General features: G+C 48.0%; 1 protein-coding gene across 3 annotated transcripts in view; it reads right to left on the minus strand.

The window, feature by feature from the left end:
* The window catches only part of EFCAB6 (EF-hand calcium binding domain 6), a 241,475-nt gene that overhangs the window by 183,083 nt on the left and 38,407 nt on the right, over positions 1 to 19,985 (minus strand). For all 3 annotated transcript variants that reach the window (XM_070453475.1, XM_070453474.1, XM_070453473.1), the window contains 2 exons: positions 17,773 to 17,861; positions 7,936 to 8,002 (listed from right to left, as the gene is read on the minus strand). In XM_070453475.1, coding sequence (XP_070309576.1) covers positions 7,936 to 8,002; positions 17,773 to 17,861 — 156 coding nt within the window. The remainder of the gene's footprint in view (positions 1 to 7,935; positions 8,003 to 17,772; positions 17,862 to 19,985) is intronic.

The raw sequence follows: 19,985 nt of genomic DNA on the forward strand, positions 1-19,985 counted from the left end.
CTACCCACATGCCTAGGGTGGGAGCTCCTGCCCAGACACCACGGGCCACGCATCCCGGGGCCCCTGTCACCCTGACTCCAGGACTCAGACAGCTGCACCCCAGGAAGGGCAGGCCGGTCCCCCCAGGACCTTCAGGACCCCACGCAGCAGAGGTGCTCAGCAAACAGGCTGACGACGACAGTGGGGGACCGACTACCCCGGGGCCCGCGAGCAGGCACCCCAGGCCCCAGCTGGTCACCCCTCGCGTGCAGCCCTCCTCTGCTGATGCCATCCCCTAAGTCCTCCACCCTCGGGCCATCACCCCCGTCAAAAGCATCGACAAGCTCCGCCACCAGCCTGTGCCCCATGCTTTAGGGTTAACAGTAGCTCACCCTCAAACACCTCTGCCCTTTCCCCAGTCTCCATTTCAGCAGTCGCTCTGCCCCTTCTTGCCCTGAGAAACAGAACTCCACGTGGAACCACCACAGAGCCGGTCCCCTCCCCGGCCCGGCCACGCGTCCCCCGCCCGCACTGCCGTGTGCTCCCCTCCGGCCAGGCTGCAGCCCTGAGCGCCACCCCACATTCGCCCTCGGCCCTGTGCTGGATGGACAGCCTATCCATGCCCAACTCAAGCTCCGCCCTCACCTTTCTCGTGAGGTCTCTCCTGTGCGTGCTTCCTGCAGAACCTTCTTTACTTATCCTGTAAACATTTACTGAGCTCAGCTTTAGTGCCGGGGTCCGTGCACGGCACTAAAGTGGCAACAGGGAGCAGGGCAGGGAAGGCGCCCACTCCCGGGGAACGCATTTCCTAGTGATAAATAAACAAAACCTCAGGATGTTCCGAGTGCTGAGCAGTTGTAGATAGTGGAGTCCAAAGACTTTCGGGGGGTGGGGGCATGCCACTCCAGTGGGGAAACTTCATGCTGAGCGCCAAAAAACCAGGGTGTTTTTCTGAACTTTATTCAGTAGGTGACCATTAACCACGGGGCGTCTTAACCAAAGGGGTCAGATGAGACCTGACTCACGTTGAGAACAGACGGCTCTGGTGTCGTGTGAAATGGAGACTGTGAGGGGCAAGGCGGGGAGCAGGAAGAAACACCCCCGGGGTGACTGGCAGGGCCATCCACGGGGGCCATGGGGATGCAAAGGTGCACAGGCTCCGATACGGCAGAGGCTGCGGTGGACAGGACTTGCTGGTGGACTGGAACCACTTACTGAGATGGAGGGAGGTCTGGGGCGGAAGGCTTCTTGGGTGGCGTCGGGGGGACCGTTTGCCCTGCTTTGGTCTGTGGACAGTGGCGAGTCCAGGGACACACATGGAGATAGAAACGCAGGAGCCAACAGCACGCAGCCCCTTTTGTAGCTTTAAACCATAGATGACGGCACAGTCTTTCAATTTTCCACAGAACTCCTTGGTCTTATCCACTCCAAATGCAAACTCCTAATTTTTTTAAAAAACTCCTATGGGCCTTGCACTATGGTAAGTTCATTTTCTATTTTTTCTCATAAAGAGTCTCAACAATATTGGAAAAATCTCGCAAAATTGCTTCCCCATTTCACAACTGAGAAGATAGTTCCCAGAGAAAGTAGCTTGGTTGAGGGTCACTCAGACAGGGAGTGTCTTGGTTCAGATGCACACTCAGCCAGGGGTCCGGCCTGCCCCCCCACACCACCGACCTGTCCCCCTAAAACCACTGCCCTATTTCCCCCACATCATTGACTGTCCCCCACCCACTGGCCTGACTCCCCCACACTGAGCTGTTTTAAACACTTATTCCTGCAATCTTGTGTTGACTTGCCACATGTAAGAAAGATTTTTTTTTTTAAGATAAACTTAGTCCGAAAAAATATAAATTCTGACATAACAGCATCTTTGCTTTACTTTCCTGATGAAGCCTTTAGTAAATTAATAATAGAGCAACCAAAAATAGGTCCTGGGGTAGGAGCATTTTGAATATCTCTTTTTTTTAATAAAATGGTAGCTGATTATTTTGTTATGTGAAATGTTCGAGATCAAAATGTAAGCACAGCTCTTCATTTAGCTGTACAGAGACACAGGAACAAGAGCTGTGACATTATTAATCACTATATTCGGTTATGATTGATAGGCTTTTCTGCAGGAGGAGAAAGTGCCTCAGATACAAGCTGTCCCAACAGCCCCGCGATATGCTAATATTTTCTTCAGATGAAAGAGGAGATGTGTTCAAATACCTGCTATAATAGGCAATTAATACCAAGTGCACCGGAGGAGAGATGATAAAAGCGGGATTAGGAGAATATTACGAATTAACCAAAAGCTTGTATGTTTTAGTAAATGGCCTCATTTTGAGTCTGACACAGTCTTTTTATTAGGCAAACAGGCTGTATTCCGATACATTCGTGCATGCTAATGTGGTGTTCTAATGTTAAGGTATGTTTATGAAATGACTGTGATCCTAACGACTGTTTCTTTATTCCTCAAGCGATAATTTTTTAAGTCTCTTTTTTAAGAAAACCCACCTATTTAAGAAAATGAATATACCCATCACTTGCGTGTCTTCACTTTTGTGACGATATTACCGAGCAAGTAAGCAGCTTAGTGCCTCTAATTATTTACTAATTGCTCCTGAAATGACTGAGCTGCATCTGTGCGACTCCCAGGCACCGGAGTGATCCCATAAAAACGCGTGTCAGTTCACTCGGTGTCCCACAGACAGGCTCGTCGCGGCTGACTGGATCGACCAGATGTTCTGACATCCCAGCACCCAGATTCAAAAGAATGTTCTTGATGGGGTGGTGACGTGGTATGAGGGCCAACGGCCTAGGGCTCTGGGTGAGGTTCATTTAGTTTTCCTTTTTTTTTTTTTTTCATGTTTTTGAATTGCACATTCTTGAATTCTAGTCTTCAATTTAAAACAATTTTTTCTTGCCTGTCGGGGGCAGGAGACTAGACGTGACATTTCTAAACATACACTGGAGTTCTTACATAACTGAGACCAGCTTCCTGTGTCCTGGCCATCCCCAGGACATGGCTTACAGGTAGCGTCTGCCCGCCCCCCACCTCGAGGGCAGGACAAGGTGATTCTCTTCCCCTGCTAGCCTCTTCTTTGACCTCCACCTCATGCTCATGTCGGGAGTTGACAAAAGATGAAACAGGGTCAAAAGACCCGAATGTGGTTAACCTGGCAACGCCCTGCAGCCCTGCTCTGCCCTCTTGCCCTGACGGAGTCCTCACCCGAAGCCTGTGGAGAGCTAAGCCCTGGCCCTCGGGTGCTGCCGCGGCTGCAGGACGGGCTGGGGCCCTGCAGGGCCGACAGGAGCATAAGCACCTGAGGCATTGGGAACGAGTGTGAGACCGGCAGGAGGCCAGAGACAGAAAGGGAAAGAAAACTCCCAAATGCCCACTTGAAGTGGAGGCCACACGACCAACGACACGACTCTGGGGTTAGACGACCTTGACTCGTTCATACGGCGGTGATCAGAGAGGCTTCTCTGGGACTGGCTGGGTCCACCTCCGGACAGAACCAAGAGTCACATTTGCTACGGGCAAACGAGGTATTGGGGCTTCCCAGCTGGCACAGTGGTAAAGAACTGCCGGTCAATGCCAATGCAGGAGACCCGGGAGACTTGGGGTCAATCCCTGGGTCGGGAAGATTCCCTGGAGGAGGAGATGGCAACCCGCTCCAGTATTCTTGCCTGGGACAGAGGAGCCTGGCGGGCTGCCGTCCACAGGGTCGGACAGGACTGAGTGACTATGCACGCACGCACGCACAAACCACGTATCAGCGCCTTTCCTAAAGGGCCTCCTTGAGAAGCAGGGTGGCGGTAACTAGTAGCCAGGACCCCAGAGCCGGCTGCCGAGGTAGGAACTGCAGCTCCTCCGTCCCCAGCTGTGCACGCAGGGCTCACCTGCTCAGCCTCTGCTGCCGCCCCCTCCACAGCAAGGCGGGAGGCCAAGAGCACTTGCCCAGGGGCTCTCCTGGAAAGTAATCTGTAAACAGTAAAGCACCGAGAAGCGCTCCCAGCAAACGCTCAGCCTACGCTACCTCTTATTAGTATCGCAGCTGGCAAAACCCAAAATATTACATCGGTGTCCAAAGGATTAAGGCCCGGCCAGCCTGAGGGTCCTTTTGCTGGGTGGCTGAAACAGACACTGTCGGTCGCTTTCTCCAAAGCCACTGACCTCTGCCCACCCTGTCTCTTTCTAACGAAACCCTCCATTTTCCACTTTGTTCAGATATTAGCTCCCCACCCGTGGCCACGTGCCTCTGGGGAGAGAGTCGAGCCACTGCACCAGGCAGAGACCAGGGTTGTAGGAACGCCACCGCCAGTGATGGGTTTGTGTGGGGACAAGACCCTGGGCTGTGAGTCATGAGGAGACGTTCCACTGTGTTTATGGAGAGTCATACTGGCAGAAATGGCATGCTGGGGAAAAAAAAAAAAAAAAACCTGATATTGCAGTATCCACGTGTCAGACCTGGAATGCTGGCCACCTCCTGGTGACCAGAGGAGAGGTGAGTGAGCAGACCCTGACCTGCGCTCCCTTCAGACTTGGACAAGATGAGAAGTTCCTTATTGTCTCAGCAAAAGGCAGGACAACCAGACACCTTGGTGGCGGTAGCTGATGGGCCGCCACCTGGAGGTGGGTAAAGCTCCCACAGGAGAGGTTTCAGGAGCGCCTGGCAGGATAGATAAAGGGACGGATATGCATCGAGCATGCACTGTATGCAAGGGCATCCCTTGTCTTATCCTCACTGATCCCTGAGACCACTCCGGCAGGTCAGGGTTGTCTCGCCTTCAGACACGGTGGAGCAGAGCCGCGACAGGGCTGCAGGGCCCGAGGGCGGGGGCGAACGGGACTTCAGGGCCGGGGCGCCTCCTTCCCGCCGAGGCCCACGGCCTCCCAGGAGACTAAGACAGCGAGGGGTCTGCAGACCAGAGAGCCCGAGAGCGGCCAAGGAGACGCCCACCGAAGGCACAGCGGAGAAGCCCAGAGAAGCAGTCATCTCCATGACCCGGGAAAAGCCAGGGCTGAGATGGGGAGGGCAAGTGAGGGGCGCACCAGACTCAGAGCGCGCAGAGGGTGGAAGCTGGCGCAGATCGAACCAGGACCCCGGACCCGGAGCCTGAGGGCGACACCCTGGGGACCACCTGGGCATGCAGAGCTTCCTCCTCCCCCGATACGGGGCCCCGGGATGCAGACAGCAGCCTCCTTACGTGAAGCCCTGGGTCACAGTCCCCGAAGGACGGACAGTCTGGACCCAGAGATCACCCCGTCTACCTCTGCCTTGATGGGAGAGAGAAAACGAGGTTCAGGGAGACCAGGGGTTCAACTGAACATGAAGACACACTGGAGGGTCTGGTGAAGGGGAAGTGAAAGTGTTAGTCGCTCAGTCTGGTCCAACTCTTATGGACTGTAGCTTGCCAGGCTCCTCTGTCCATGGGATTCTCCAGGCAAGAAGACTGGAGTGAATTGTGCCGTCCTCCAGGGGGTCTTCCTGACCCAGGGATCGAACGCAGGTCTCTGCATTGCAGGCAGATTATTTACCATATGAGCTATAGGGAAGTCCCAGGAGACTCAAAGGCAGTAAATATAGCTGGAGGTAGAAGTACCAGACTAGGACGTTTGGAAGGTCTGGTTGTTGTGGGTGTTTACTCGCTAAGTCATGTCTGACTCTTTGCTACCCCACGGACTATAGCCTGCCAGGCTCCTCTGTCCATGAGATTCTCGAGGCAAGAATGCTGGAGTGGGTTGCCGTGCCCTCCTCTAGGGGATCTTCCCAACCCAGGGATTGAACCTGCATCTTCTGCATTGGCGGGTGGACTCTTCACCAGTGAGCCACAGGGAAGCCCCTTCGAGGGTCTTAGTGCACCTGAGTTAGGGCAAGGCTGAGGAGCTAGCCATCAGACCAAGCTCACAGCAGAAGAAAAGAATTGAGATACACGAGAACTGGGGTTCGGGCAGTTTGGGGTGCCAACAGCTAACTGCCTGTTGGTTTAGGATGGCTAGACCACACACACATTTAGCAAAGTCTGGCTCCCAAAATTCACAGAGACATTTGCATGCATTCTTGGCTCCCATGAGGCTCACGGACTTATATTTAAAACAAAAGCATTAGCATCTTTCACTCCCCAACTGTGTGGATCGCCCGGCAATGACAACGTATGTCTGAAGGGAGTCTTCCTCCACTAATCGCCAGGTTTTCCTCTCCATCACCAGTGCTTGAGTGTGGTCCGATGGCAGGACCCGAGTGGCAGCTGGAAACACGCTACTGCACAGCCAGCGGCCAAGGAGGGCGTTGGGTTTGTTCTGCTTATTCTGGGCTCGGCGGGAAGGGATGACATTCATGAGTTCCTACCTATTCGTCAAAGGAAACTATAGTAATCGCCATAATAATGACAGATGGCATCGCCTGAGTGTTCCAGGCGCTTTATACCGGATGTTTCTAGGCCACACAACAGCACCGTGAGATGGGTGTTCCTATCCCCAACCATGGATGAAGAAACCCCATGACAAAGACTTGCCCAAGACCACCGGCTGGTAAATGGCAGAGCCCACCCCAGGCCACCTGCTTGCCCAGGGCCAGGGTCACCCGTCGAGCTGGGGTTCCAGCTTACGTGGGCCTGACTGCTCGGCAGGGAGAGCCAGGGATCGGGCGGCCCCTCCATCACCTGCTCAGTCTCTGGCGGTCAGCTTTCTGTTCTCTCCAGAACTAGCACGACAACTGCCATGGTTTAAACTCACTCTTAGTGGGAGGGCTTTATTGGAAGGAGGCTGGGATGAAAAGACAACTAAGATGAAAGGACAGACAGCCAATGGGAAGTCCCCTTCATTTTCCTCTTGGAAGCCTCACTTTCGGTAACTTACAAGCCGGACCTGTGTCCACACCCTCCCCTAACTGTCATGTCACATTATTGATCCACAAAAGCATCTAAGTTGACAGGATGACCGTCATAAACAGCTGACTTTCCTAGGATAATTTCATGATTAACACAGTTTGTGAAGAGACAACTTGAGGACATATATCGTAAATAATATCCAGTGTATTATGTATCTCTTAGAGAAAACAAATGAAGGACAATGGAAACAGCAAATAATTGTACCAGGGTTCTTACTGATATAAATGATAGAGAAAGTAGATTTCTAGGAGCATGTAATGCTAAAAAATTATCACACTAAGATGAATTTTCTGGTGTACAAGCCGGGAGAACATTTTGTGGGGTTTAGACAAACATTTTGTGGGTTTCTGGCTCTGTTTGATTTTTGAAACGTATGAAAATCTAGAAGAGTTCAAAAAGGAAAGAAAATTTGTCACATTTCTAACCAACATATTGAATCAAGTGAATTAAACTATGATTCTCAAACTGCTCATGTAACTGAGCAGGCTCAAATGCATCTTAAATAGGGGTCTGATTCCAACCCCAAATGCTGTGAACACCCAGTCCCTCCCTAGCTGTGCCCTGCAGTATCCACCACAGTAATCCACAAACAGGAATGAAGCTACATGCTCCTTCCTAAATACACGCGGGAGCTTTTGTGGCTAAATTACTGCATACATAAATGTCTATCTCCCTGCGTTTCTCTGGTTATTTTTACCATGCTGCTCTTGATTGGCACTTACTACTGAAAAGCAGCAGTTTTCTCATTCTAAAGAAAACCTTGCCTCGGTTGTAGACAGAAACCGAAGGGCCGCCCTACGGATGATGATCTAAAGTTAAAGCAAAGGTAATTGATATTCCAGGACTTCTGGTGTGGTTCATCACAGAGGATGCCATCGGAGCGTGTGCAATCTATTGAGTCAGGCGACTTTGACATGAGACCGCAGATGACAAGACCCAGCTCATTCTGCATCAGCTCCATCAGCTCCCTCTGCTAGCAGTTACTTTTGACAAGTGGCTGGTGGGGGTGTGGGTGCTGGTCGGGGGCGGGGGGGTAGGGTTGGGGGGCGCGGAAGAACTTTGAAAGACCTCTATTACCTTTTCTCCTACTTGGGCCTCGAGCTCTTTCAACGTCCGACAGCCATTCACTTCATTCTCACCTCCCCTTAAAGACAAAAATTAAAAACCTCTTGTTAGCATGTTTTCACTGAATTAACGTTTACATAGGACACACAGAGATGAAAATGATAAGGATTTCCACACTGCATATTTTTAAATGCAAGGTGTTTCTTATGTACCACCGTTTGCCAGAAGTGTGAACTCAGGCAAGTCACTTAGCTTCTCCAGGCCTGGGGCCCCTCTTCTGTGAAATGGAATACAACATCGACTACTCCCGGGGCGGTGCGGGGACTGAGCAATCACGGCCTGCACTCCGTGGGGCCTCACTCCATGGGTTAGCAGACATCCCACTTTACAGAGGAGGCTGGGCAGGCCGAAGGTCACGATGGGGAAGCGGAGGCCCAGCCTTCAGATGCGGGTGGCCTGGCCTCGCCGCACCCTCCCCACCCTGGGCTGTGGCACTGCATTCTGACCCTGCGGGTCCCCGTTCACGCCGCGGTGCATGCTGAGCCCTGTGGAAAAGGGCTGAGCCTGGCTGGGCATATGTACCAGCTGCTTGGCTCCATCTGCTTGTATTAACTCTATCTGGTTTTGCATCCTCTGTCCACCCATAAACCGCTTCAGACTCCCTCTTTGGAATCAACCGTGAGGCCAGGGTGGGGAAAAAGAACACCAGAGGCCCCTTCACAGTATTTATCCAGCGCCTCCTGCACCCAGGTCTGGGGCGCCATGTCGAGTGGAACACCATTTCCAGTCTTGAAAAAGCTTAATGCCAGTGATGGTGACAGACAGGAAATAAGCAATCAAATAAGCAATGTTCAGTTCAGTTCAGTTGGTCAGTCGTGTCCAACTCTTTGCAACCCCATGGACTGCAGAACACCAGGCCTCCCTGTCCATCACCAACTCCCGGAGTTTATCCAAACTCATGTCCATTGAGTCAGTGATGCCATCCAACCAGCTCATCCTCTGCCGTCCCCTTCTCCTCCCACCTTCAATTTTTCCTAGCATCAGGGTCTTTTCAGATGAGTTAGCTCTTCGCATCAGGTGGTCAAAGTATTGCAGCTTCAGCTTCAACATCAGTCCTTCCAATGAATATTCAGAACTGATTTCCTTCAGGATGGCCTGGCTGGATCTCCTTGCAGTCCAAGGGACTCTCAAGAGTCTTCTCCAACACCACAGTTCAAAAGCATCAATTCTTCAGCACTCAGCTTTCTTTATAGTCCAACTCTCACATCTGTACATGACTACTGGAAAAACCATAGCCTTGACTAGACAAACCTTTGTTGGTAAGTTGATGTAACCAGAAGTGCTGTGAAGACAATAAAGGCAGGCAGTGGGGAGCAGGGAGAGACAGCAGAAGAAGGAAAGGCCCATCTCCTGGATGGGGTGGACAACAGGCATTGGGATGGAGACCCACATGCTGAGGAGCCAGGAGTCTGGCACACCCCAGGGCTGGCGCTGCAGGGGCTGGGGGGCCAGAGCCCACTGAGCAGGGCCGAGGAACACAGGGTGAGCCCAGAGATGGGGGCGGGCACCAGCCCTGCGGTGCAGGGGGCCCTGATGAGGAGCCTGGGCTTCACAGGGGGGCGAGGGGAAGACACCAGAGCGCTTTAAAGGGAAATTAACTTCATTTTACATAGAACGAAATGGGCTCAGAGGTTTTGAGTGCTGGACCCAAATTAAAGGTGAAACCAGGAATCCAGCCTTACGATTCTCTGTTAAATGTCATACATTTAATACTGTTCTCATTAGGTATTGAAGAGATACAAAACACTACATGAAGCGTATGTTTAAGATTTAAGGAGTAAAAAGGTAGACACACCTGTATAACCCTCATCAGCTGCCCCAGGGGCCCAGGGAGGCTGCCCCCCTCAACCTCAGCCTCCTCCTTCCCTCTCCCTCCTCTGCATTTGGTCAAGGCAGTTCCTCTGCCACCCCAAACTCCATCTCTGTCTCCTTCAAGGGAGCCCCGTCTATTACTTGATACTAACTCAGTGACTCCAGCTTTCTTTAGATTGGTATTTCTTGGAATGGTACTTCTTTTTAAATATCTTCACTTTTAACCTTTCTATAAACTTATATTTAGGTTTTTCTTTTCATGGACTTGACTTTTAAACAGAATATTTATTATAATTACTGATATTTTCAGGATTTACATTTGTCCTGCTTCTTCTGATTTTTCTTGCCTTCTTTTGGGTTGATCTAATTTTTATCATTCAGTTTTTGTTCCTTTTTTTTTTTTTTGGAGTTTGGGAGTTACACAGTCCATTTTTAATCTTGTAGCAATTGCTCTGGAAATGACAACCAATGTACTTGTCAAAGGGCCTCTCTTCAGACAGTAAAGAATCCACCTGCAATGCAGGAGATGCGGGTTTGATCCTGGGGTCAGGAAGATCCTCTGGAGAAAGGAATGGCAACCCATTCTAGTATTCTTACCTGTAGCATCCCAGGGACAGAGGAGCCTGGCGGGCTACAGTCTGTAGGGTAGCAGAGAGTCAGACAGGACGGAGCGACTGAACTGAACTGCTTTCTTTAGATCTACAGTTCTAGGAAGGCAGCAATGGTCTTCCAACACATCATAGTTATTAATCAATTCGAAAGTCACTTTTGAACTTCCCTGGTGGTGCAGTGGACAGGAATCTGCCTGCCAATGCAGGGGACACAGATTTGATTCCTGGTCCAGGAAGATTCCACACGCTACAGGGCAACTAAGCCCATGGCGGCACAACTACTGAGTCCGAAAGATACAACTACTGAAGCCTGTGGGCCCAGAGCATGTGCTCGGCAACAAGGGACGCCACCACAATGAGAAGCCCGTGCACTGCAATGAAGACCCAGCTCAGCCAAAAAGCAGTAAATAAAATAAATTATTTTTAAAAAGTCACTTTTGTGTAAGTGTTGCCCTTTGGTTTTTTTTAATTCTTTTTTTTTTTTTTGGCCGCATCACAGCATGCAGCATCTCAGCTCCCCCCACCAGGGTATCAAACTCTGGGCCCCTGCAATGGAAGAGCAGAGTCTCATCTAAGGGACCACCTGGAAAGTCCCCGCTTCACTGCTTCTCGGATCTCTTGGTCCTTGGGGTTCTGTCCCCACCTCTGTTTTAAATATTGTTGGAGACTTGGCCTCTTGGATCCACAGGACAGCACCTTCCATCGGTGGTCTGGGCCGGTCCGTGGTCTCTCTGTCTGTTACTCCCGTCCCATCTCTCGCCGCTCTTTGTAAGAGCTCCAGCTACATGTTCTGTGTCTGTGCTACATTCTGCCTAATGTTTTCTGACCGATCTTCCAGTTCACTTATTTCTTTGGCTGCATCTAATCTGTTTATTAAATTTATTGTTTTAAATTTTTATTATAAAAAAATTGTTATTATGAGATGTAACCTTGACCCAGGAAAGTATGTACAGCACATATGTGTAGTTTGCTTAAAATTAAGGCAAACATCTGTTTAACAATTTCTCAAATTAAGAATTAGAGCTGGGGCTTCCCTGGTGGCTCAGAGATAAAGAATCTGCCTGCCAGTGCACGAGAAGCGAGTTTGATCCCTGGTCCGGGAAGACCCCGCATGCCGAGGAGCAACTAAGCCTGTGTGCCACGACTACTGAGTCCGTGCTCTAGAGCCCAGGAGCTGCAACCACTGAAGCCCGTTGCCCAGAACCTGTGCTCCACCACAGCGAGAAGCCCACACATCACAACTAGAGAGCAGCCCCCTCTCGATGCAACTAGGAAAAAAGCTCACGAAGCAACAAAGACCCAGCACTGCCAAAAATAGATAAATAAATACAATTTAAAAAAATAATTTTTAAAGAATTAGAGCCAAACACAAAGAGGCCCCATTGCCCTTTTCTAGTTTACACATTTTCTCTCCTCCTCGTAGTAACCACTCTCCTAGCACTTAGGGTATCATTTCCTTTTCAGTTCACTCACTCAGTCGTGCTCAACTCTTTGCGACCCCATGGCATGTGGCATACCAGGTTTACTTCTCCATCACCAACTCCTGGAACTTGCTCAAACTCATGTCCCTTGAGTCGGTGATGCCATCCAACCATCTCATCCTCTGTTGTCCCCTTCTCTTCCTGCCTTCAATCTTTCCCAGCATCAGGGTCTTTTCCAGTGAGTCAGCTCTTCGCATCAGGTGGCCAAAGCATTGGAGTTTCAGCCTCAGCATCAGTCCTTCCAATGAACACCCAGGACTAAGATCTTTTAGGATGGACTCAGTTGGATCTCCTTGCAGTCCAAGGGACTCTCAAGAGTCTTTTCCAACACCACAGTTCAGAAGCATCAATTCTTCAGCGCTAAGCTTTCCTTATGGTCTAACTCTCACATCCATACATGACTACTGGAAAAATTATAGCTTTGACTAAACGGACCTTTGTTGGCAAAGTAACGTCTCTGCTTTTTAATATGCTGTCTAGGTTGGTCATAACTTTTCTTCCAAAAACTAAGTGTCTTTTAATATCATGGCTGCAGTCACCATCTGCAGCGATTTTGGAGCCCCCCAAAACAAAGTCTGCCACTGTTTCTTTTGTTTTCCCATCTATTTGCCATGAAGTCATGGGACCAGATGCCATGATCTTAGTTTTCTGAATGTTGAGCTTTAAGTCAACTTTTTCACTCTCCTCTTTCACTTTCATCAAGAGGCTCTTTAGTTCTTCTTCACTTTCTGCCATAAGGGTGGTGTCATCTGCATATCTGAGGTTATTGATATTTCTCCCAGCAATCTTGATTCCAGCTTGTGCTTCATCCAGCCCAGCATTTCACATGATGTACTCTGCGTATAAGTTAAATAAGCAAGGTGATAATACACAGCCTTGACATACTTTTATCTTCATTTACATTTATCTTTTATCTTCTTATAAGTTTACCACCTAGGTATGTATCCTTAAACAAAACAGTTCGGTTTGCCTGGTTTTGAACTTCACGTGTGAACAGAAGTATTTGTTCACTTCTTCCTCCTTCAGTCAGCATTACATCCATTAGAGTCATCCAGGCTGTTGACTATAGGTGTCCTTTGTTGGTTGTCACTGGGCTTCCCCTTGTGGCTCAGCTGGTGAAGAATCTGCCTGCAATGGGGGAGACCTGGGTTTGATCCCTGGGTTTGGGAAGATCCCCTGGAGAAGGAAAAGGCTACCCACTCCAGTATTCTGGCCTAGGACTATAAATGGGTCCCAAAGAGTCAGACACAACTGAGCAACTTTTCACTTCATTTCACTTCAGTTGGTGTTTCTGCAGCCTCTTATTCAATGAATATATATTAAGCACCTTTCTTGTTGCAGTTTAGTCACTAAGTCATTTCCAACTGTTTTGCCACCCCATGGACTGTAGTGCGCCAGGCTCCTCTGTTCATGGGTATTCCCAGGCAAGAATCCTGGAGTGGGTTCCATTTCCTACTCCAGGGGATCTTCCCAACCCAGGGATCAAACCCGTGTCTCCTGTGTCTCCTGCACTGGCAGGCAGTTCTTTACCACTGAGCCACCTGGGGAGCACATTAAGCACCTGATCTGTGCCAAGCACTCTCCCAGGGACTTGGAGTACATCAATAAGCCAAATGGATAAAGTTTCCTGCCCTTGTGGAGCTCATGTTCTATGTTGAGAAAGCCACACTTGTGTGTTAGCCTCAAGGGTGTAGTGACCTACAGGCTTATCTGCTAGAAGCATTGCAGACACTGGGAACCACCAGTCAAAAGTGCTACGATGGGAGCAACAACAATGTCATCAGTTTGGGAACACAGTGAACAAGAGCAGAGCAGCAGAGTCCCATCAGGGAGGCCAGCCAGATCACAGAGGGCCTTGCAGTTTCCGTGGGATCACCTGCCTTTTGCTGTTAGCACATCTTCTAGCATTTCCCTAGTCAAGATCTGCAGGAGATGAACCATCTCAGTTTTTGTCTGAAAAGTCATTAATTAATCCTCAGGCTTTTTAAAAAATGTTTCTTGCCGTCTTTAATCTTCAGAAATTCAAAGACGCCATCCAAACCTTTGAAAGTGAGAGTGTTAGTTGCTTAGTTGTGTCCAGCTCTTTGCGACCCCATGGACTGTAGCCCGCCAGGTTCCTCTGTCCATGGGATTCTCCAGCCAAGAATACTGGAGTGGGTTGCCATGCCCTCCCCAGGGGATCTTCCCGACCTAGAGATGGAACCCGCATCTCCTGTGTCTCCTGCTTTGGCAGGCAGGTTCTTTACCACTGAGCCACTTGGGAAGGATAATCCAATGCAAAGGCTGCTTCGTTTTTCTACAAGTCAGTGTGAAGAAAGTTTACGCGTTGGAGGTGAAAGGTAACCTTGAACATCAGAGGCAAAGGTGCCAGACGTGGATCCCTTTTCCAAATACTCTGATCCCAATGGGTGAGCAGATACCATGGCAAGAAGAGGAAAGGCAGCCAGGGGTTCCCATAGAAGGAGCTCTCATTCTTATTCTTACAAATATAGCTTTAAAAAAAAAAAATCCAGGACGGCAAATATTTTAGCTCAGCACACGGAAGAGCTTCTCCCACAATCTCATGCCTTTCGTTGTCACTGTTGAGACATCAGTGTCAGTCTAATTGTCACTCCTCTGGAGTCAACCCCATTTTTCTTCTCATTGCCATAAATATTTTCTCTTTGATTTTAATGTTCTACAGTTTCTCTGTGATATGTCTAGATAGGTATCCCTTTTTATTTATATGGCTCGAGATTCTAAACCATTACCTTTTCAAATTTAGTCCCTGTCCTACTCTTTCTCTTACATATCTGGAAATCCAGCAAGAAGTATCATTGGGCCTTCTCTTCCCACCTCCCATGTCTCTTACACCTGTCCTCCTGTTCTGTATCTCTCTTTGTTTCTGTGCGGCATTCTGCATACTACCTTCAGATCTGTTTTCCACTCCACTAACACTCTTTTCAGCTGTGTTGAATCCACTATTTTCACCCATTCACTAAAATTTTATTCTACAGTAATTGGTATCTTTCAGTGCTAGCAGTTCCATTTTGTACTTCTTCAAATCTTTATTTTTGTTGCCTCTATTGTTTTGCATTCATATATTTAATCCATTCTTTCATTTCTTTAAAGATTAAAACACTGGTTTTAGATTCTGTATCTGATAGTTCCAACACTGCAAGTGTTTGGAGACCTGATTCTACTGGATATGATTTCCATTTGTTTGCGGTCCTCTTTTTTTGTCTCTTTATATGTCTTCAAGATATTCTGTGTGACACTTTATCTGTGGTTTTCTTTAAGGGCTATGTTGTAGATGTATTCCTCCCTTGAAAGGCACATCCAGTCCAGGACCAGTTTTAAGTAAATTCCTAGCCTGAGACTTTTCAGACCACACAGGGAGCATTATTTTAGGTACAGATCTTCATTAAAATTGACTTGTGATTACAGTCTTTCCTCTATTCACCCAATGACAGTGTTTGAAATAGGTACGTTTCTGTCACAGTTTTATATTTTGATAATCATCCTTACAAGAGGGTATAGGGGTCCCCACTGTACACGCACTGGTCTTCTCTTTGGTTTTTCCACCTTGGATAGACCCTGCAGGCTTTGTCTCTTATCCCTTTCACTCCAAAGACCCAACAAAACTGAAAGACAGATTCACCAAGATTTGGCCAATACTTCATGGCAAAAACTAACTTCTCTATATTCCAGTTCTTGCTGCATGCTTAGCCTCTAAGAATTACTTCCTTTCTTGCCAGCTCAGTAACGCATTAAAATATTTTACCTTTTATCCACCATTTTAGTTGTTTTGAGTGAAAGTGTTGTTCATGGAGGTAGCCTACCATAGTACTAGAAACAGAATTTTCTATTCACATGGCCTTAAACAATAAAGAGGATTTAGCTTCAAGGGTAAGCTGGAAATCTTTCTAATTTACTTTAAATATTCAGTCTTTTGTGTTTAAGAAAGTAATGTATGATACTTTTCATCGCAAATTATTAGACTGAGGTTTCACAATTAAAAACAAAAAAGGACTCTCCTTTTAGTTTTTCCCAACTGTTGAGCTTTTTCAGCAAAGAGTATTCAAATTATGTTACTTATCCCCCAAATGGGAATGGTTTTATTAGGTCAAGAGTATGAATATGCCTATAAAACAACCAGTCATTCTTCTCGTTCTTCTGAATGAGTCTGCAAGTTATCCTAGCTCATCACTTACAGAGAGCATCAGCAGACCAAAAGTCCCAGATCCCGGAGAAGATAATACTTTGTCATTCTTGGTGGAGCTGCTGCACTAATTTTTTTTTTTAAGTGTTAGTCGCTCAGTCGTGTCTGCTTCTTTGTGACCCCATGGACTGCTGCCTGCCAGGTTCTTCTAGCCATGGAATTCTCCAGGCAAGGATACTGGAGTGGGTTGCCATTTCCTTCGCCAGGTGATCTTCCCAACCCAGGGATCAAATCCAGGTCTCCTGCCCTGCAGGCGGGCTCCTTCACCATCAGAGCCACCAGGAAAGGACACAAGTTACCATCTTGGCCATTTTTACTGTACAGCTGGCTCAGCTGGTAAAGAGTCCGCCTGCAATGCAGGAGACCCTGGTTCGATTCCTGGGTTGGGAAGACGCTCTGGAGAAGGGAAAGGCTACCCACTCCAGTGTTCTGGACCTGGAGAATTCCATGGACTGTATAGTCTATGGAGTCACAAAGAGTCGGACACGAGTGAGCGACTTTCACTTTCAGTAATGTGAATATATCCACACTGCTATGCAAGGGCTCTCTGGGACTTGCTCACCTAGCAAAACAGAAACTCTACCCAGTAATCAGCAACCCCCCTTCCCTCTCTGCAAGGCTGCACTAATTCTCACAACTCAGCTACATCCAAGATGGCTGCAATCATGAAAGTCACAACACCAGACTGTGCTAATATTTCAGAACCAAGTTTAATTCTCTTATAATTGTTTGCACAATTCCTGAGAAAATAAGCTTACTCATTTAGAGTCAGAATAATCTGAGTCAATAATTTTTCTACTCTAAAACAACATTTCCTACGTTGCACACTAGAATCAGAGAGCTTTAAAGCTGACAGAGACCGTGAAGCTCAGGCTCCAGCGCGCGTTCACAGACGAGGCAGGCGGGCCCCGTGCTCAGGCTACACCTATGAGGGCCTCATACCAAGACCTAAAAATGTTTTCATTTCAAGCTACAAACATATGGTCACTAGCCAATGAAAGACACCAAAAATGTATGGAAAAAACAAATTTAAAATGCGGCATCTTAATATTCTTACTTCAAAATTTAAATTCCTTATTTCCAAGGAATTCTCTGGTGGTCCAGTGGTTTAGATGTGCTGCTTTCAACGCCAGGGTCCACGTTCTATCCCTGGTTGGGGAACTAAGATCCCACAAGCCTTGCAATGTGGCAAAAAAAAAGAAAATTAAATTCCTTATTTCCAAATATGAAAGGCATCACATATGAAATACGTTGTGCTGGGTGTGCTCAGCTGTATCTGACTCTTTGTGACCCCATGGACTGTAGCCCGCCAGGCTCCTCTGTCCAAGAGATATCCCAGGCAAGAATACTGGAGTGGGCTGCATTTCCTTCTCCAGGGGATCTTCCAAACCCAGAGATCAAATCCAAGTTCCCCGCATCTCCTGAATTGGCAGGCAGATTCTTTACCACTAGCATCACTTGTGAAAAACATGTTGGTCTGGTTTTAATTTGCTGTGTCTCCACTTTGAATACAATATTATTTCTCTAATCCTGAAACATCCCATTTAGACATCAGAATCTTCTCTAAGTAAACTTTTTGCCTGAGGATCGTATCTGTTGACATGGTTAGCTCTAATGTGCTGTGTCCTGTCTCATATCACTTCAAGCTTCACATTTTCATATGAGGGGGGAAAAAAAAACTTACCTCTTTATAACATTGATATTCAGGTCAATTCCTCCAAATCTGGACAGGAATACAAGGTACGGAACAGCCCCAGAACTGGTGAGGGGGATCTACACCCGAACAGGAAGAATGACAGCTCGTTAGCGAGTTCAGGGCCAAGCCATGGACAGCACAGCCGGCTTCGCGATGCAGGCGGGACACCCTGAGCGGGTGGGCATTCCCGTAACGCTTCCAGCTACTCAGCCCAGGGGTCTGAGCTGACTGCACCCTCAGCAAACCAAGCAGAGCAGCACACACGCCAGAGTGCCCGTCTGTGCTCAGCTAAAAGCCACCGAGCCCTCTGCAGAATCAGCTACAATCCAGGTCCATCCAACTGGGAAAGACTGAGGGCAGGAGGAGGGGATGGCAGAGGATGAGCTGGCTGGATGGCATCACTGACTCAATGCACACGAGTTTGAGCAAGCTCAGGGAGACAGTGAAGGACTGGTGTGCTGTAGTCCGTGGGGTCACAGAGAATCGGATACAGCTGAGCGACTGAGCAACGACAATAACAACAGGTCTCTCTCAAAGATGAAGTAGGGGCCTCCCTGCTGGTCCAGTGGCTAAGACTCCTCGGTCCCAATGCAGGCTCCATCCCTGGTCAGGGAACTGGATCCCAAATGCCTCAACTGAGACCAGGTTCAGCCAAATAAATAAACGTTTTTTAAAAAGATAAAGTAACAGTAGCAGAAATATATTCTAACATATTTTACATATGTATTTGTGTGTGTGTGTGTGTGTGTGTGTGTGTAAATATATATTTCCCAAGATTCTGAAGCCACAGCACAATTTACCCTCTGAGTATCAGGTGCCCTTTCTGTACGGTCATATGCTTTTAAGGTAGAAAAAAAGTCACTTTTAAATCTAAAATTCTACAAAAGACATCATTGGGCCAGGTGGGTTAATACGGACTCTTGATTAAATAAAAGTATTACTACCTCAATGTTGACCAAAGTTGATGACTATACTGTGATTAGGTAAGAGAACAGTTCTTATTCTTGAGGAAATACACACTGAAGTATTTAGAAGTAAAGGACCAATAATAGGACTTCCCTGGCGGTCCAGTGGCTGGGAATCTGCTTGCCAATGCGGGGGACATGGGTTCGAGCCCTGGTCCAGGAAGATTCCACGTTCTGTGGGGCATCTAAGCCCGTGTGTCGCAACTGCTGAAACCTGTGCTCTCGAGCCTGAGAGCCACAGCTACGGAAGCCCAGAGCCCAGAGCCCGGGCGCCACACCAAGGGAAGTCACCGCAATGAGAAGCCCTCGCACGGCCCCTGCTCGCTGCAGCGAGAGAAAGCCCGTGTGTAGCAATGAGGACCCAGCACAGCCAAAACATAAAGAAAGAACCACTAGTATAAGCAATTTCCTCTTAAATGGTTCAGAAAAAATTACATACACGTTGTCTGTGTGTTTTGTATATATATAGCTTGCATACGTGCACAGAGGGAATGAAAGATTACAGGAGAAGCAAATGAGGTTAAATGTTCACAATCAACAAACCTGCGAAAGGGTAAATGGTCATTATTTGTACCAGACTTTCCTTTACAAACTTGCTGGAGGCTTGAAATTACTTTTAAACAAAAAGTCAATTTTTTAAAAAATGTGAAAAAATTATTTTCCCAGAAATCATGTGAAATTAAAATTAAAATACACAATCAATACAAATATACTTTTTTAAGCTTCATGCAAATATACAAGTACAATCTCCCACACAGCTGAATGGCTCCCGAGCCCATACAACCAAGTTTGATATTTACTTAGCCCTTAAAATTCCAGCCTCAAAGCCTCGCACGGTTATCTCGGTCTTCCCTAAAGGACACATTTCCCTTTACTGTTTAACTAGGACATGGGGCCGGGGGGAGAGTGGCTCCCAGGGTGGGCCTCTGCAAAGCCGTTTCCTGGAAAGGACACCAGGACTCTGACTTCTGATAGGGTGGTTTTCGGTAGATATAACTTGGGTATGCTCAAAGCTTCCCTCGTCCCACAGAAGAAGGGCAAGGACAGATTAAACGTGCAGTTTCCCAGACTGGATGCCCTCCTGGTCTTGGCAGTGATAAGAGTTAACGCAGAAGGGAAGAAGCTGACATTGAAGGAGCTCATACTTCATCAACAGGCACAGGCACCGCTCTTGGATTTAACTCATCTAGCCCCACACCACCTTCTGAGGAAGCTGAACCCTTCCACATTTCACAG

The sequence above is a fragment of the Odocoileus virginianus genome, chromosome 23, assembly GCF_023699985.2.
Source record: "Odocoileus virginianus isolate 20LAN1187 ecotype Illinois chromosome 23, Ovbor_1.2, whole genome shotgun sequence".
In the NCBI taxonomy this organism is placed as follows: domain Eukaryota; kingdom Metazoa; phylum Chordata; class Mammalia; order Artiodactyla; family Cervidae; genus Odocoileus; species Odocoileus virginianus.